Here is a 19,364-nt window from a genome sequence, read left to right on the forward strand (position 1 = left end):
AAAGAACTTTCATTAATATTGAATTGTTCATGACCTCAGGATGTTCCAAAGCACTTTACAGCCAATGAAGTATTTTTGAAGTGTAATCACTATTGTTACGTCGGACACTTGACAGCTAGTCCCCAAATTCCTTTCTGTTGAAGAGTCATACGGACTCGAAACGTTAACTGTGTTCCTCTCCGCAGATGCTGTCAGACCTGCTGAGTTTTTCCAGGTATTTTTGTTTTTGCCCCAAATTCCTGTGACTCCTGTGTTTGACTTAATTGTTCCCGGTCTTCCATGCTGTTCAAAACCCATAACAATTAATGTGTAATTTTAACCCAATTTGCAAGATCATGTGAGCAATAGCTCTACATCCTGCTAGATACCGAATGGAGAATAAAATCAGATGGCGTGTTAAAACCAACATTGCACCCAATCCCATTAGTTTCCTGACAGGCAGGTTAGGTTAAAATTGCTACCTTAGTGTCAAGGTTCATGTGAAATATGTCTGCTGGAGGTGAGTCATCAGAGGACATACACTAACAATACCCTGACGTGAGTCAGTACCTTCAACAAAGAAAATTTTTTAAATCGTCCTCAGAAGTCATTGACACATATTTCGAGGTTTTGATGCCTCGTATTGTGAACCTGCTCTATAAGGAATGAGCTTGTTTGTGGAATTTGTTGTGTGTTGGAGTTTCAAATTATATTAGATTTCAATCTTTTAATGGGCATTTTAACAATCGTTTCAGAGCTTAATGGAGATTTAATTCACTCATTTAAAATCCCAGTACACTGGTCTGGCAGCTGCCTCCTAGCAGAATACGTCTCACGACTATCCCACAACAACAACTTCTATTTATATAGCACAACTAACATGGAAAAAACATCCCAAGGAACTTCACAGATGTATAATCAGTCAAAAATGGAGACAAAGACAAAGCAGCGGATATTAGGGTAGGGTGACCGAAAGCTTGATTGAAGAGGATCTTAAATGTGGTGAGGAAGATGGGTTTGGGGAGGAATTTTCAGAGCATGAAGCCTTGTTGTGAAGGCAGTAATGGGGGACAAAGAGAGGGGCAGATGCACAAAAGGCAAGAGTGAGAAGAATGGACATTTTTTGAGAGGAGATAGGATCTGGGGCTCGAAGAAGTTAGAGAGAGAAAGACGATGAAGAGATATAAAGGTGTGAATGTAAGGTTTAAATTTGAGGTATTGGAGAACTGGGCCATGTCAGCAAGATCAGTGGTAATGGCTGAGTAAGGTTTGCTGAAGGTAGGATACATGCAGCAGAGATTTGGAAGAGCTAGTTTATGGCGAATGGGAAACCAGCATTGGGAAACCAGGAGAGCATTGGAACAGTCGAGTCTGGAAGTGACATCGGTGTGGGTGAGGATTTCAACAGGAGAGATCTGAGGCAGATGATGATACTGAGGTGAAGGTGAGCAACCTTTGTGATGGGGATGGATATAAGTTGGAAACTCAGGTTAGGACGGAATAGGATATGGAAATTACAAACAATGTGGTTCAAGCTGAGGCAATGGCCAGAATCGGTGCTGAAGGAAATATGTTTGCGGTGGGACCAAGGAGGCTGAGTTCAGTTTTCCCAGTGTTTAAACTGGAGAAAATTATAGCTTATTCAGGACTGGATAGTGAGCAGGTAGTCTGACAACACAAACAGTGGAACAGTCACCAACAATGATGAAAGAGACTGTTGGGTGTCGTCAGCATGTGGGAGCTGACCCCATGTTGGAAGGGAGAAGAGTTCCTGCTCTGATTACTACCCTGTGACCCCCTGCAGTGGGAGGGGAGGAGAGAGGATGTGTGTGCCGCTGTGTTTGTACCACAGGACTGAGCTCAGTTGTAATAACACTCAAGTTTTTGTAACCTCCTGGTGCTTACTGACAAGGGTGATGTAAAGGAATGGCTACTGGGTGAGATGCCAGAAGGCAGGCGGATGGATGAAAATGTGGTGGAGAAAGAGAGAAATCACTTTATGCACACACACACACACACACGCACACACAGACAAACACACACACACAGACACACACAGACACAAACACACACACAAACAGACACACACAAACATAGACACACACACACACACACAAACCTCCTGCAGATACAGAACAATTTATAAATCCATGGCTAATTATAAAGTCTATGCATGGAAATCCAATACAACAAATTACTTCGCATCAGAATTCAATCACAGTCTGGACTTAACAATTATATAATTCTTATCAAAGCTTAACTGAATCTCTCAGTATTCTGCCCCACTCCTCAGCACATTGAACAACATCAGTCCAGATCCTTCTTACCCTTCACAAATGGAGTTAAATCAAGGGAAAGGGAAGTCCAGGGAGGCAAAGGGCTCCCTCATTTTATGCAAGAAAATTACAGTCTCGATATGAATTTCTGTCTTTTTTTAACAATCCTCAAATTCCTGCCAACACAGTGACAACTTTGGTGAGATCTCACACCACTTGGCTATTTCATTCAGCTAATTGAAAGGGAGCATCCTAGAGACACACCACAGGATTTTGAAATTCACTTTAAGGTCATTTGGGCCTGGGAAACCAGAGATGTTTTCTGGAGCAGACAGATACAATGCAAAGTTCCAGCCTGTGTCATTCATAAGCAGCTGCCCTAGGGCACACTGGGATGTTCCGCGTAACTGATGCTACCAGAGAGGCCTAGCAGAAAGGATGCATCTCTGAAGTTTCCATTTTATAGGGCTCATAAGGAAATGTCAAAAAAATTACCATGAATCTACTTTTATTTCTGTAACGAGAACAAAAATACCCCCACCCCTGCAAAATTAAGCTCCCTTGATGACCCTGTTTAAATGTGTTGCCGAAAGGTATATTGCACTGTATTCATCAAGACGGCTGTAGGTTGAATCTCTACTGAGCTGTGTTAGTTGACGTTAGCTGGCATGGCAGAAAGGCCACTATGATTGGCCTCTGTGCTCTCTGGCTGTCAATCCAAGTTTCACTCCTGATTCCAATGTGGATGTTGAGAGATCAGAATGAGCAGTGATGCCTCACCATAGTGAAACAGTACTCTGACACTCACAGTTACAGTTGACCATGAAGAATGGCCACCTAGATGGGGTATCATGAGCTAAGTTGGTCCCAAACCCTCAAGAAAGGCTGAGAAGGAAAATTTGCTGGGCAATGTCCATGTGTAATATGTTGAATCGCTCACCAATATGTTTTCTTTATCCAGACTCTGGTTGATGACGATTATTCCGACCCATTTGATATCCGACATGAATCCAAAGGAGAGATAAATGACAAGGAAGAAGTTGAGAACAATGGCTACATGGAGCCATATGAAGCACAGAGAGTGATAGCAGGTGAGTCTAATATGTATCTTGAGGTTAACTGGCAAAAAAACCAGAGAGAGATTTACACAGTGAGTTATAGTCTGTTGGGATTGCTTCAGATTTTTAATCTGAGGGTTGTGTGTTTAAGTTCCTGTTTGGGCACGGCTTCGAATAGAGAAGCTGGGAGATTCTCCTTATAGCAGAGAAGGTTAAGGGGAGATTTAATAGGGGTGTTCAAAATTCTGAGGGGGTTTGAAAGTTTTTACACAGTGAATTGTGATGATGTGGAATGGACTGCTTGAAATTGTGTTGGAAGCAGATTGACGATAACTCTCAAAAGTGAATATGAACTTAAAAAGGAAAAATTTGAATGGCAAGGGGAAGGAGCAGCAGAGTGGGACTGATTAGACAGAGTCAGCACATGCAGGATGGACCAAATAGCCTCTTTTTGTGCAATATCATCCTGTGATTCTATGATATGCGGAAGCTGTATTGTCTACCTATCATCATATAGGGCGGGGAATAGGGTGGGAGAATGTTTTGCAGAACATATTGGCACTTGGAATTTAAATTGATTTCTTTCCTGATGCTGTAACTGAGAATCTTCATTAAAGATTACAAATCTTTTCAATGTCATAAATAATCAATCATAAGGACTGTCCTGGCAGCTTGAATGGCATTCTAGGAGTCAGGCAGCATCCATACTCTCTCTTAGTTCTGATCCCTCCCCTCCATCTGGAGCTTCACAGAAGGCAGCATTGAGCTGCCAATCTATGCAAGGGATAAGGAAAGCAAAGTAATTGCTAACATTTTCGATACCTGTCACAAAATATTTTTCAAGCTATTTTCCTTGTGACCTCGCATATGAAATGGAAGAGGTTGTTTTGAATTTAAACTGCTCTCCGTTCATGGCACAAGTTGCAGGCTGTGTGTTACACAGTCTGTTCATTTTCCATTGCCTCTCGATTTACGCCATCTCTTTTACCCGTTTTGTTTTATTCATTCATGGAATGTGGGTGTCAACTGGCTAGGCCAGCGTTTGTTGCCCATCCCTACTTGCCCTTGTGAAGGTGGTGGTGAGCTGCCTTCTTGAACCACTGCAGTCCCTGTGGTGTAGGTACACCCACAGTGCTATCAGGGAGGGAGTTCTGGGATTTTGACCCAGCGACAGTGAAGGAACGGTGGTACATTTCCAAGTCAGGATGGTGAGTGACTTGGAGGGGAATTTGCAGGTGGTGGTGTTCCCATGTGTCTGCTGCCCTTGTCCTTCTAGGTGATACCGGTCATGGGTTTGGAAGGTGCTGTCTAAAGAGTCTGCATAGCCTGCACATTGTTCTTTGACCCTTCATCTAGATTTTGCCTACATTTCAATTGGACTGCACAATTCAAGGGTATTTAATTGGCTGTAAAATGCATTGGGCCTTCGTGAGGGTATGAAAGCCACTACATAAATGCAAGCTCTGTCTTTTTAACTAAAGAGATCGTTGGCTGTCAGTCAGGGTGACTGGAAACACAGTAGAACTTAGCATAGTATTTGCAATGCTGTTAGCAAACTCATATATGTTTCACTCAAAGATTCTCTGTTACAGTTCGAATGCCATTATCAAGGTCATTGGATTTTGGTTTTCACAGGAAGATGGACATCATTGCAGAAAATGATCTCCAAAATCCCCTTAATCCAAAGTCCTATAAATGGAATCTGACTCAATGAATCATCATAAATTAGTGGTTCTGTCCATAAACACTGTTGTGTAGTAATGGATTGGCGTATCATGGGGTTTTCTGAGATTCTGAACTAATTCTGAGTGGATTATACTGAAGTGATTTGTGTTATTGTACCAGTATTAAGTTCAAATCATGTTGTATTAAATCCTGGCAGTGTTTAGTACTGGGATCTGTCACATTGTATTGCTTGCTGTCATCCTACCCTTTAACTATGAGCTTAATTGTTTTTTAATGACTCCAGGAAATACTTACCACCAATTGTTGATGCCAAGTGGTCTCCAAGCTACTGGAAAATCTACCACTTGTTATGTAACTGCACTCAAAATCAACCAATTACTGTCTCTATACCTGTTCACTAAATGAAGAGTCAAATCTGGGGCATGATCTTAAAATGTCAATGGATAAATATAGAATATTCCCAAAATACCAAGTATGGTAAAAGCAGCTTAAGAATGAATTGGGAGGTTGAGAGAGACACAGATAATTAAAACCACTTTAGAAAACAAAATCAAATGCTGACTTTTTAAAAATTGACACCCCACACAAGAACACCTCAACTTTAACCCTTCCTGTAACATAATAAGTCCTCTTTCACAAGTCACAACAAAACTTGAACCCAGGAAGCTTGAAAATTATTCTTCTTTTCAAATGTTAGGCTCTGGTTGCAATGCTCATGTCAGCACGACTCACTTTTCAGCACTCCCATCCTCCAATTGAGCAGGTTTCTGGGTTCAAGCCCAGTTCAGGGTTTGAAGCCATGATCCAGGCCGGCAACTCTCATGGAACACTTGGGGAGTGCTGCATTGCCAGAAGTGCCACATTCAGTCAAACTATTGAACCAAGGTCTCATTTGCTTCATTTGAAAAGGAGCAGGGAGTTATTCTGGTATCTTAACCAATGTTCTCCCCCAACCAACACCTAATATTAAAAAGTTCACAGCTTTGTTGCTGGTGGTGTCCTTTTGTACACACAATGGTTACCATGTTTGTTCACATATCTGTGTCACTGCACTTCAAATGGGCAAAGCCCATTGAGACATTTTAACCTGATAACATACAAATAGAACAACTAACCCCTTATCAGCAAATAAGGTAATGGAATCATCAATTCACATCATGTCACCAAAGTTATTAGGCATATGTCCTTCTACCCACTCAAACCGTTTGTCACTGGGAGTTCAGTAAAGTTTCAAGGCAGATATGTTTGTTTCATACTGGGTTCACTCGAGTTGTGAAAGACAGACAGCCACCTCCGTGTACTGCTCATCTCCCAGTGACCCCATTTCATGCATCACTCAGAATCGAGGACAGAGACCTGCAGTTAATGGCTATGATAAAAAAGGATTGGTTTCTGTGAGCAAGACAGTCCCATACTCTCAGGTCAAAAACCAGGCATACAGAGATGTACATGTTTGGAGAAGTGCCTTTGTGTGCCACTTGGAACAGTGCATTACCTCAGCTGTATCAATGAGAGGAGGTCTTGTGGCACAGCGGTAGGGACCCTACCTATGGGCCAGAAGGTCCAGGTTCAATTCCCCACCAGGACTTGTGGACCACAGAAGGTGCATTTATAACATGGTCAAACAGGTTGATTATCAGTTGGTTAATCCTTCTGACACATCTATGACGGGCAGTAAAAGCAGGAGAGTTTCCTGCAGAAGGCAATGGCAAACCATTGTAGTACCATAACCATGGACCAATCACAGAAATCCATGGTTGCCAATGACCTTTCATAGCATGGTACCTGGAGAGAGAGAATATCATGGAAGGTGTACAATATTTGTGTTATTACAGGAGTGTGCATTTTGGCCAAGACATTGCATGGCATATATTGCCTCAGTTAGATTACAGGAATGCACATCACCTCCATTATAGTGTACACATTGTCTCTGTTACATTACAGTGGGTACATTATATTACAGAGGTATACAGTGCCTTTTATATTTCATGGCAACCTCTGAAGGAAGGACTGGGATATAAAGGGGATAACATTAAAGGATGCTCATGTTCTGTATCTAGCAACATCCTGGTTAGATTTGAAATCAGATAATGTACCTTTGCCTCGAACCCTACCTTTATATTCTCACCAACCTCACTCTCTAACCACTTTTACTCTGGCGCTTGCTGTCTATGCAGCAGCCTGGCATATCTGCAGCATTAAATCTGGCCCCGTTATCCCAGTAACAGGTTTGACAGGATCCATCGATTCTGTCTCCAGATTAAGCAAACTGGGTTTAATAGTTCAAACTCAGGGAGCCAATTTAGAGGTGCCAATTTGGTGGAATCTGAACTAAGCAGGTGCCAGGTGATAAATTGGTTAACTTTGGGTTACAAAGTTTGGAATTCTACTTTGTGGTTAGTAGAAAGTGGGGAGAAATTGTCTCCATTCCTTGTATTTAGGACCCTTATACTGCAGTGGTTAAAGTTATCTGGAGCTCACTTTGCTCTCAAACAACCCCCATTCTCTCAAGTGTCCATTGTTATATGTGTCGCTCTCACTGCTGCTCCAAATTGAGAGAATCCATTTCATATTGATGGAGAGAGAATTTATTCATACTGCTCAGCACGGGTGAACCTGCTCAATGATTTATAGTGACTGTAGCATGCTTTCTTTCTTATAATAGAGCCAGCACAAACACGATGGACTGTATGATCTCATTCTGTGCTGTATTATTGTCTGTTTCTAAGTTCTACCTCATCTATAATACATTGAAAATCTTCAATCTGCATAAACCTTCTGACATTTTTTTAATTATAAATGCCTATGTCCACATTTATAATGGAAACCATCAATGCAAACACTGGTGGGTAAAATTAATTTCATTGTGACCAGTTTACATAGGCAAATTTCATTAATGTGGACCTAGGAATTAATAATAGAAATATATCAAGACAAAGACAGAAAGTGTGACTTTAATATGGGGACTGAATTATATCTGCATGCCCTGGTCCACTGCCTTTCAGCCTCTCTCCACCTGAAGGTTACACTATGAGGGAGATTCCCAGCTAATATTTCAATTCCCTCTGTGGAACACCATAGAACATCAACCACTTAGTAAGAAAGAACTCTTTAGAAAAGACTGACTAACCTTTCTTCTACTGAACTCAACTTTTACAACGTCCTATATTTAGAAACTATGACAAAGTGTCCCAAGGTGCTTCAGAAAGAGGCAAAGCACCCAACTAGTAGGGTTGCCAACCCTGGCTGGACATATTCTGGGAGATGCCAGCAGAAGTGATGTCACAGAAAGCCGGCAGTATGGCGTGAGGGGGTGAATTTCCTCATTGGCCCAATTTCTCATCCACCCTGCTGTCTCACCCCACTTCCCTTAGCCACTCCCCCAGATTCCGTTCTTTTGACATTTATTTCTCTCTTTGGTTTTTCCTTTCTCTCCCTTCAACAACCACCTCAGGGTCTTTTAAATGTTTAATTCTGGCTTCCAACACAAGCTGTGTTTAATGTCCCAAGATTAGAAGAAAATAAATAAAACAACACTGCATTAAAAATCAGAGACATTCCCGTCCACTGTCTCTTTGGGGTTTAAGTAACGCGCTCGAACCTTAACGACTGCTACAGACACAGGAGAGGCCCAGGGTTTAAGCAGGGCCTGGACATCGTTTACCGCTTTGTCGCTGCCATTTCACCGCGGTCTGAGCGTCTGACGAGTTGCCAAGTCAAACATTTTTTCAACAAAATGAATGCGACTTCACAAACAAAAAGTTGCTAAATCATCAGCTCCACTGATCAGTCTTAAGACAAGTGACCCTATTAGGCCTTTTAAATCAATGTAATTTTTACGACGCAGCAGCAAAACCAGCAGCAGCGCTCCCTCTTACTTCGAGTCCTGGGACTTTCTTTCATCTGCATTTAGGGGTCAACTCGAGGTTCAAGCAGTGCTGGTGGGAAAGAAACAGACAGCGGCAGCAGCGACACTCGTGAGCTCAATACGCGTGTGCAGTCACGTTTGTTATGTTCTACGACATCACGCGGCGCCTGTGCAGCCTCTGAGAATGGAGACATCACCATTCATGAATGGACTGTGGCACGGACTACAAATTACAGAATGGAATCACAGAATTATCATTTTAAAATCTCCTGGATTGCTCTTAACGGTCACTGGGAGATTGATGGCAAATCCGGTCATCTCCCGGCCATTCCAGGGCGGGTTGGCAAACCTGCCAACTGGCTATGAAGGAAGCAATTAAGAGAGGCGCTGTGAGCTAGATTGAAAAGATTGATCCCGAACAAGTTCAGAGACAACGACAGAGAAAGAGTTTTGCTTCCAAAGAGTTAGGTCCAAGGTGCCTGAAAGCTCTGCCATTGATAGGGGGCTGAAGGGAGCCGGGGGTGGTGGTAGACAAAAGGACAGAGACAGAAGAATGGAGCATTTCTAGGGCTGGAAGAGGTTTCAGAGATAGTCTTGAAGAGGCTTATAGTATTTTGAATTTTATGCATTTAGGGTATGGAGGTGATGAAAGAATTAAGTTAATATGAATTAAGATACGTGTGGCAGAGTTTGGATAGGTTGTTACCCTGCATTAATAAGATACTTCAATCTCATTAGTCTTAGTTGGATATCGATCTAGGTCTACTAAAGCGGAAGGCCAAGCTTTTAAAGAAGTTTCAACATCTGTTTTTTACTTTGTATTTCAATTTGTTTTGAGTCTCTCCATTGGCCTAGCATTCAGGGGTAACAGTGACACACGCCTGTGGCTGCTTGACTGCTCAGATTGGTTGGACAGCTGGTTGTGGACAGACCATTCCACCCAATGCATCTAATTTGCTTGCCACACCCTGGTGTGTGTTTAAGGGGCACAACTTTACAATTCTAACTTTAGGCTGTGTCCTGGGATCATTTTGGGCCTTTTGATTATAAATATTCTGACTTGCCTTCTTACTCCTCACCTAATTCATTAATGTACTCCTGGAATTTGAACCCTTTGCTGTCATAACCTGGTTTAGGTTTGCACCTTCCCTTGAGGTAAAGAGGAAGGATTGAGTAGAGTGCGATGCATTATAATCAACTATAAAGGGAGGAAACTATTTTATGTTTTAGCTAAGAGATTGTGGCCAGGGCCTTTAGTGCAGGGTGAAGTATGAAGTCAAGTGCTTTCTTTTTTTTTGTTCATTCACGGGATGTGGGCTTCGCTGGCTGGGCCAGCATTTATTGCCCATCCCTAGTTGCCCTTGAGAAGGTGGTGGCGAGCTGCCTTGTTGAACCGCTGCAATCCGTGTGGTGTAGGGACACCCACAGTGCAGTTAGGAAGGGAGTTCCAGGATTTTGACCCAGCGACAGCGAAGGAACGGCAATATTTTTCAAGTCAAGATGGGGAGTGACTTAGAAGGGAACTTCCAGGTGATGGTGTTCCCATCTAGCTGCTGCCCTTGTCCTTCTAGGTGATAGTGATCGTGGGTTTGGAAGGTGCTGTCTAAGGAGCCTTGGTGAATTCCTGCAGTGCATCTTGTAGATGGTACACACTGCTGCTACTGTGCGTCGGTGATGAAGGGAGTGAATGTTTGTGGATGTGGTGTCAATCAAACGGGCTGCTTTGTCCTAGATGGTGTCAAGTTTCTTGAGTGTTGTGGGAGCTGCACTCATCCAGGCAAGTGGGAAGTATTCCATCACACTCCTGACTTGTGCCTTGTAGATGGTGGACAGGCTTTGGGGAGTCAGGAGGTAAGTTACTCATCGCAGGATTCCCAGCCTCTGACCTGCTCTTGTAGCCGCAGTTTTTATATGGCTAGTCCAGATCAGTTTCTGGTCAATGGTAACTCCCAAGATGTTGATAGTAGGGAATTCAGTGATGGTAATGCCATTGAATATCAAGGAGCAACAGTTAGATTCTCTCTTGTTGGAGATGGTCATTACCTGGCACTTGTGTGGCGTAAATGCTACTTGCCATTTGTCAGCCCAGGCCTGGATATTGTCCAGGTCTTGCTGCATTTGGACATGAACTGCTTCAGTAACTGAGGAGTCGTGAATGGTGAAATTGTGAAATCATCAGTGAACATCCCCACTCCTGACCTTATGATGGAAGGAAGGTCATTGACGAAGCAGCTGAAGATGGTTGAACCGAGGACACTACCCTGAGGAACTCCAGCAGTGATGTCCTGGAGCTGAGATGACTGACCTCAAACAACCACAACCACCTTCCTTTCTGCTAGGTATGACTCCAACCAGTGGAGACTTTTCCCCTGATTCCCATTGACTCCAATTTTGCTAGGGCTCCTTGATGCCACACTTAGCCAAATGCTGTCTTGATGTCAAGGGCAGTCACTCTCAGCTCACCTCGGGAATTCAGCTCTTTTGTCCATGTTTGAACCAAGGCTGTAATAAAGTCAGGAGCTGAGTAGCCCTGGCGGAACCCAGCCAGTGAGCAGGTTATTGCTAAGCAAGTGCCATTTTATAGCACTGTTGATGACTCCTTCCATCACTTTACTGATGGTCGAGAGTAGACTGATGGGGCGGTAGTTGGCCGGGTTGGATTTGTCCTGCTTTTTGCGTACAGGAAATACCTGGGTAATTTTCCACGTTGCCGGATAGATGCCAGTGTTGTAGTTGTACTGGAACAGTTTGGCTACGGGCGCAGCAAGTTCTGGAGCACAAATCTTCAGCACTATTGCCAGAATTCTGTCAGGACCCATAGCCTCTGCAGTATCCAGCGCCTTCATCCGTTTCTTGATATCATGTGGAGTGAGTCAATTAGCTGGAGACTGGCATCTGACATCCTGGGGTTAATAAGACTGGTTGGCTTTAGGGTCATTATGGATAGTGGTTTGGGAGGAAAATTGAAAGAGGGTCTGTTCTGTGTCCATATTATGTGTTTTTCCTGGATCAAATTGGAGCAGAATTAATCTGCTCGCTCAAACTAGCATCTGACGCCCTGCTAAATATTTCACAATATATAGGCAGACGCTTGCCTTGTGTTCCACAATCAATTATAAATGTACATTTGTCTTATCCTGATTCACTATAGCTGTCATCTAATCCCATCATGACTAAGAATGGTGCATTAATGTGCAGTTGTATCACAGTGTCATTAAACTGCTGAGCATAGTGTCTTCCCTTTGTGAATAACAAGATACAAATTGTCTTGTCACTCTCCTGTCTTTCCCCTCCCCCTGCATGATATTTTCCCTTACACAGACCACAATCAATAGGTGCTGGTACATGACAGTGGTATAGCTGGCAGCAGACAGCCCAGCATTTCTTTCTTTTCTCTTTCTCTTTCACAATCCTCAGTGTAGACAACCTATCTGCAAACATGAAGACACTTTGATATTTGGCGCTTCTGTAGTCCACATCATGGGAGCGCATCATCCATGTGCCATTAGCCATCTGCCCCCTCCAGCTAAGACTGGCTAACAATTATAGATCTCATGTGAGCCTGTGGACCAACCATTGGATGGATGAGGAGTGCCTGTTCAATATTACACTTCGGGATTGATGAGGATAAAGTCCTGTGCACAGCCAGTTGTTATGATCGGGGATGCATCAGGCAGAATCGTCCCAGATTTGCACTAGGTGTGGTAGCGGGCAGAAAAAAGAATGTTTTATCCGCCGGCCAAAATGGCGACTCTTGACGCCATATCGTCCCAATCCCGCCTCATTAATCACGCATTCCCAGGAAACATGCCGCATCGCTGGTGGGCAGCCTCTGATTCAGCCGCTACACCGTCACCTCCCTGCTTCCTCACACCAGGTGCCATATTTAAAGTGCAGCCGCGCACGCACCTCTCAGTGCTTCCAGCCCACGACTGCTGCAAAGAAGACATGGGGCAGAATTTTACCCTTGGCGTGCAGCCCGAGTGTGAAATAAAGCACAAAAACCCACATTCTCACCTCAGTGCACTGCACTCTTACCTTCCTCTGGCACCCCAACCTCACCGCGGCCACTTGACCGAGGTGCATGGCGCCTCTCCAGCTCCAAGGCCTCCTGCTCACATCGACTGAGGATGAGGAGGTGTGGGGGTCCCACCAGTCCGCAACCTCTCAGCATTGTTATGGGATGTTTTCTCCTGAAAGGGCAGAGGAGCATTGATTAGTCCGCTCTCTTCCTGCAGCACCATTGCAGCCTGGCCAATCCCACCTGAGGAACACCTCGCAGGGCTCAGCCGATTCGTCACCCTGGGGCCGCAAGGCACTCAGTCCGAGCAGCCAGCGCTCACCCCCTTGGCCAGCTCCTGCCTCGTTGACATTTGCCACTCACACTCTAACACCTCTGAGGTCCACAGGGGGATGGGCAGCTCTTACCTGCTCTGCAAAGTGACCCATGCCAACACGGTACTCGGCCTCCCCGATTGCAGGAGATTGTTAAAGCGCTTCCGGCACTGCCCCCATGTGCGCCTCACCACGTCGTGGCTGCTGACCCTGGATGCCATCTCCTCCCAGGCCTTTTTGGTGAGGTGGGGAGCCTTCTCCTCCCATCCCTGGGGACAAGGATATCCCGGTGTGCTGCCACCTCCTCCAGGAGGGCACCGAGGCACTCGTCCGAAAAACGCGGGGCCGCTGCTCCGCCAGCCTGCCCTCCCACCTGCCGTGTCTACCTGCCATGGTCTTCATTCACAGGACTTCCATGTCCCCAGGTAGCATCCTTCTAGAGGCTGCAGGGGCCGCATTTGAATCGACATTAGGCGCCCGCCCGTTCACAGGCTGCGTCTCACGCTGGGCAGGCATTAATTGGCCTCCCCGCGTAAAATCGCGGTGCGCTGTTCATCACGGGCGGCGGTCAGATTCCTGACCACCCCCGCCAAGGCAAAATTCTGCCCATGGCCCCTAAAGACAAGAAGACTGCAGCCCCCCCAATTCAGTGACACATCCCTGGAACGCCTTTTGGACACCATGATGCCCTCTAGCCCTGCCCTGGGCAAAGACCAGCAAGCAAGGTGACAAACCCAGCATGGTAGTTAGTGGCAGCGGTGCTCAGCGCCAGCACCATGCAAAAAAGGACAGCCACCCAGTGCCGAAAGAGGATGAATGGCTTCATCCATTCCACCAGGGTAAGTCACTCTTCTCATCACTCTCAGCTCACACACTCACAAATCCATCACACATTCACACGGATCTCACACCCCAAGAGACAACATCACAAACTCTCACTTACACTCACACCTCTGTCAGGCTCATATCCTCCCGAGCTCATAGTCCGTGGCTCCACTCACCACACAAATATTCCATGCAGTGCCATGTGTCCTCCTTACACTCTCCATCTGTTTTCATGCAGGAGAAATTGGCTCACAAGAGCAGGGAAACATCCCAGACTGGGGGTGGAGTGGCCCACATTAGGCCCCTCACTCACTTTGAGGAGCGTGCTATAGCGCTGACTGGTGAGGACGTAGACTGTGCCTGTGGCGATGGTGAGGTCAGCGGTGAACACCCACGTGAGGATCCTGCACCACATCATCTCTCCCTCAACGCAACCGTGAGTGCTCTCTCTCCTGCTTTTGACTCTGCTGCCATGCACTAATTATCTCTACTTTGGTTCACAGGGAGCTCTGCCAAGTGACCGACACCCTCAGCCAGCCAGTCCCTCAGCTCCATCCACATCCTCAACTCCAGCCAAGAGGACTCCTCCTCCATTGAAGAGCTGGAAATAAGCAGCCTGGAAGACCCGTCACAGTGCTTACAGACCCTCCACCAGTGCAGAGACACACACCTCGGTGGAACCCAGATCTAGAGCAGGCTCGGGTTCATAATCTGGTGGTCACTGCATGGGCATGTGTTCACAGTAAGAGGAGGCAGATTCAGCCGAGCTCCCCGGCACTCGGAGGACTGCTGGGGAAGAGGCATCTGTAAGGTCCGAGTCAGATGACGAGCCTCTGGATTTGGCCTTCCAACTCATCCTTGAGAGTCAGCAGAACATGGGAAAACATCACACAGAGCTGTTGGAAGCCCTCAACATCAACAAAGTGGCACGCGAGTCAGAGGAGTGTGTCCGCCTGCTCTCTGATGAAGTGGTGCCCACATCTGTGTGCACGGAGGTCTCCTTGGAAAGAATGGTGGGCGCCATGGAGACCCTGGTCCAGCAGAACGTGGAGATGCATGCGGACCTGCACTCCATCGCGGGAGCCATGGGTGAGTTCCTGCAGTGGCAATGCGAGAGGGAAACGGGGCACGTCAATGTCCCTTCAGGTGCCCCTTCCCCTCAAGGAGTCAGATCAGGACCCTCAGGCATCCACAGGGAGGAGGAGTGGCAGCTGACACCCTTGGGTCATCCACTCAGGAATCTCAGAGGCTGTCCTCCCCCTCCGAGTCCCCTTTGCCTGTAACTCCCTTAACCTCATCCTCTGTCACCACAGAGGGAGCAGCTGGCCCGCAGGAGGACAGCCAAAGCAAACCCTCAAGGCCTTGGCTCTCCAGAGGATCCATGCTGAAATCATCAGAGACAACAGGACCAACCATTGCACAGGCAGTCTCCACCCCTACTGCAGATGTCAGGGCAGAAGTGTTAGGCCTAGAAAGGTTAAGAAATTCTGATCACAATTGATTGCACGGATGAACACATTTTGTCACGTTATGATCAGAAAATATATTCATTTTCACTGAATAATGTGTAATGGTGTCTTTCAGCTTCATTGACAGGCTTCGCGAATCCTCTCACTGCATTTCCCCCCACTAGCAGTTCAGCTGCACACAGCCTGCCCACGAGTGATTGACCCACACACATGGATCCTTCCCGCATCCACTCATCTCCATGTCCCGAGCATTTGCAATGCTGCCTGCTGGGTTTCTCTCTCAGCTGGCCATCTGTGCCGACCTGCATCTCCGCCCACCCACTGATCGCACTCCCATGCAGCACCTGTTCCCGCCTAACACAGATCTCCTTTCACTTTCGGCTTTAGAAGCATGGTGTGTGTAACATTTGTCTTCAGTTCCCCAGTCCTTTCTCCTCCCCCAGGCACCCATGTCCTTTCCACCATCACTGTCGAACCCCCTGGCATCACCTTCCGCCTCCCCAATGTCACCTACCAACCCAAACCCTTTTCTTTCCAGGATGTTCAGGTGAACGTGCATGTTCCCTACCTTCCCGAAAATCCCACCCCCATCCACATTGACCTCCCCGACATTCTCCTTCCCACCCCCAGGGTCTGTGTCTGCCCCATGTCCCCACCAACTACCCTCGCCATCCTTTCTACCGATACCGTTGCACCCTCACCCTCCCACCCTCCCGGTTCACTCTGCCCTCTCTCATTCACGTCATTCCCTCCTCCCATGCCCACTCGCAGTTTGCTCCCCAGGAGGTAGTCAATGACTTGCACCTTCACCTGGATGTCCCCCACTTAATCCTTCCTCCCCTCCGGACTCCTTCCTCCCCTCCGGACTCCTTCCTCCCCTCCGGACTCCATCCCCCCTCTGGACTCCATCCCCCCTCCGTATTCCTACCCCACTCTGGACTCCTTCCTCTACCTTTGCTCCTTTCTCTCCCCAAACTAATTCTTCCCCCATCTAGAGTCCTTCTTCCACCTGGACTCTTCCTCACCTCAGAACTCCTTCCTCCCCCTGAAGACCTGCCCCCCTCCAAACTCCTTCCTCCACCCAAAGTCCTGTCCCCCCCAAACTCCTTCCCCCTTCTGAACTCCTTCCCTTACACCTTCCACCCCAGTTGCCGTATTCTCCCCATTATACCCTCCTCCCCCCAATACTCCCTCCCTCCTCTCAACCTCAGGCCCCCCGACACCATCACTCCGCCCCCCCCGAACCTCAACCCCCGACGCCTTTGTTCACCCCCTCCCAAACTCAATCTCTCGGACACCTTCGTTCCCCCTTTCCAACTTCACCCCCCCCCCCCCCACCAACGCACCATCCTCCTACGACGCCCACCCTCAGTTCGCTCCCCAGGGGGCAGTCAGAAACTCCACAGACCCCTCCCTTGCACGTTCACCTTGACACCTCCCCACCCCTCCCCGCTTACTCTTTCCTCCCCCTGGACTCCTTGCTCCCCTCTTTCTCCTTCCTCCTCCCGGGATTCCTTCTCCCCCGCCCCCCAGACACCTTCCTCCCCCCACAGGACTCCTTTTCCCTCCTCTCTAGACTCCTTCCTCACCACCACCCCCCCCGCCGAATCCTTCCTCTCCCCCCACTCCCGAGTCCTTCCTCTCCGCCCCACCCCCTTCCCGAGTCCTTCCTCCACTCCACCACCCCACCACCCCCAAAACCTACCAAGGAGTCCTTCCTCCCCCCAGACTCCTCTTCCCGCCTCCAGACTCCTTCCCCCTAGTCAGAGCTGGATCTTCCTCTCCCACCTCCCGGCACACCTTCCTCTCCCAGTCAAACCTACATCTTCCTCTCCATCTCCTCGAAGATCATCCATAGCAGATCATGGGCAAGACACTGAAGTCCCAAAGCAGACCCTCAATGGGGACCTTTCGTCAGCTGCTTTGCGGCAGCGACATGACCATGAGAATCCACCCAGCATGAGATGCATGTTCCTCTAGCGTCCTGTTGCTGTCGGGTTCCAGCATCTTCCGTTCCTCGGAAGTCTGCGATGTGAGTAAGGCCCTGACACTAAGTCCTGACTTCTGCGTGTTACACTTGTCAAGACGTGTTCTGCACTGGCATGTTTTCCTGCCGACGTGGGTGGTAAATTTGACATGAGGGGATGATTCCAGCAAGCTGGGTTTATAATGATATGCAGATATATCACAATGAAGTTCCTGATGTGCGGCAGTGGGAAATGCGGCCCACCATTGACGGGCGGAGCAGACGATTGCAAACTGGCACAATGTCACGAAACCAATTTTTGGCCTTCCCGCCATATTGTCTGCTCACACGCATGATGCTAACGTCAGCGGGCACAGAAAATTCTGCCCATTGCCTGAAATGGTGGTGGTAGCAGATTCAATAGTAACCTTCAAAGGGAGTTGGATATATACTTGAAAAAGAAAAAAAAAGTCTGGGCTACAGGGAAAGAGCAGTGGGGGAATGAGAGTAATGGGACAGCTCTTACAAAGATCCAACATAGGCACAATGGGCTGAAGATCTTTCTATGTTGTATTTTTACCGTGCATTCTCATGTAACAAAACAATCCAGAGTGCTACACGGGGAAAGTGCAAATGCCACATGGTTCAGTCCATTTACTGCAGGGAGCCAAGGAGAGGACACTGAGGTAACCAGAGGTGCCTCTGTGAACATGGCAGAAGAGGCACACTGCTTTCTGCTCCAACGCCTCTGAGCCACACAGACCATGAAAGTCCCAGCTTCCATCTTGGTGCTATGTTAACTGGTCACACCAGAGGATTTATCATTTTCTCTTTAGGAATACACGATGAATGGTAGGACCCTGGGAAGTACCGAGGGCCAGAGGGACCTTGGTGTACATGTCCACCGGTCCCTTAAGGTAGCGGGACAGGTAGATAAGGTGGTTAAGAAGGCATATGGGATTCTTGCCTTTATTAGCCGAGGCATAGAATATAAGAGCAGGGAGGCTATGCTGGAACTGTATAAAACACTGGTTAGGCCACAGCTAGAGTATTGCATGCAGTTCTGGAATCCGCATTATAGGAAGGATGTGATTGCACTAGAGAGAGTGCAGAGGAGATTTACCAGGATGTTGCCTGGAGCTGTTTTAGTTATGAGGAGAGGCTGGATAGACTGGGGTTATTTTCCCTGGAGCAGAGGAGATTGAGGGGGGACATGATTGAGGTGCACAAAATTATGAGGGGCATAGATAGGGTAATCAGGAAGGAACTTTTCCCCTTGGTGGAGGGCTCAATAACCAGGGGGCATAGATTTAAGGTAAGGGGCAGGAGGTTTAGAGGGATGTGAGGAATTTTTTCACCCAGAGGGTGGTGGGAATCTGGAACGCACCACCTGAAAGAGCGGTAGAGGCAGAAACCCTTATAACATTTAAGAAGTATTTGGATGTGCACTTGCGATGCCATGGCATACAAAGCTATGGGCCTAGTGCTGGAAAATGGGATTAGAATAGTTAGGTACTTGTTTGACCGGTGTAGACTCGATGGGCTGAAGGGCCTTTTTCTGTGCTGTAGACATCTATGACTCTAGGCAGCATCAGTGGATGCTACAATTAACATGCACAGTCCTGGCTCAGAGATAAGATATTTGGCCCAGGTTCCCAGTGGAGAGCAAACAGCACTTGGTGAGGAATCAATATCTTCAAACGATGAGGGGAAGAAATTTGAAGAGAATAAAATTAGCGCATTCCATCAGCCGGATCCTATTGGTTTTCATTCTAATGATACTTTATTGATCTCCAGCTGGGATCCTGACTTTCTCTCATGTTTTATACCCACTCATGTGCAGAAAATATAATTAATTCAAGATCTCAAACCTGAGACTGTTTTAAAAGGAACCTTGATGGC

General features: G+C 47.0%; 1 protein-coding gene across 1 annotated transcript in view; it reads left to right on the forward strand.

The window, feature by feature from the left end:
• Window positions 1–19,364, forward strand: part of LOC144688771 (SH2 domain-containing adapter protein F-like) — a 270,816-nt gene that overhangs the window by 64,712 nt on the left and 186,740 nt on the right. Inside the window, exon 3 of the mRNA XM_078555683.1 lies at window positions 3,217–3,346. Within this exon, the coding sequence (XP_078411809.1) occupies window positions 3,217–3,346 (130 nt within the window). The remainder of the gene's footprint in view (window positions 1–3,216; window positions 3,347–19,364) is intronic.

Source organism: Cetorhinus maximus, chromosome 13, assembly GCF_964194155.1.
Source record: "Cetorhinus maximus chromosome 13, sCetMax3.hap1.1, whole genome shotgun sequence".
Classification (NCBI taxonomy): Eukaryota; Metazoa; Chordata; class Chondrichthyes; order Lamniformes; family Cetorhinidae; genus Cetorhinus; species Cetorhinus maximus.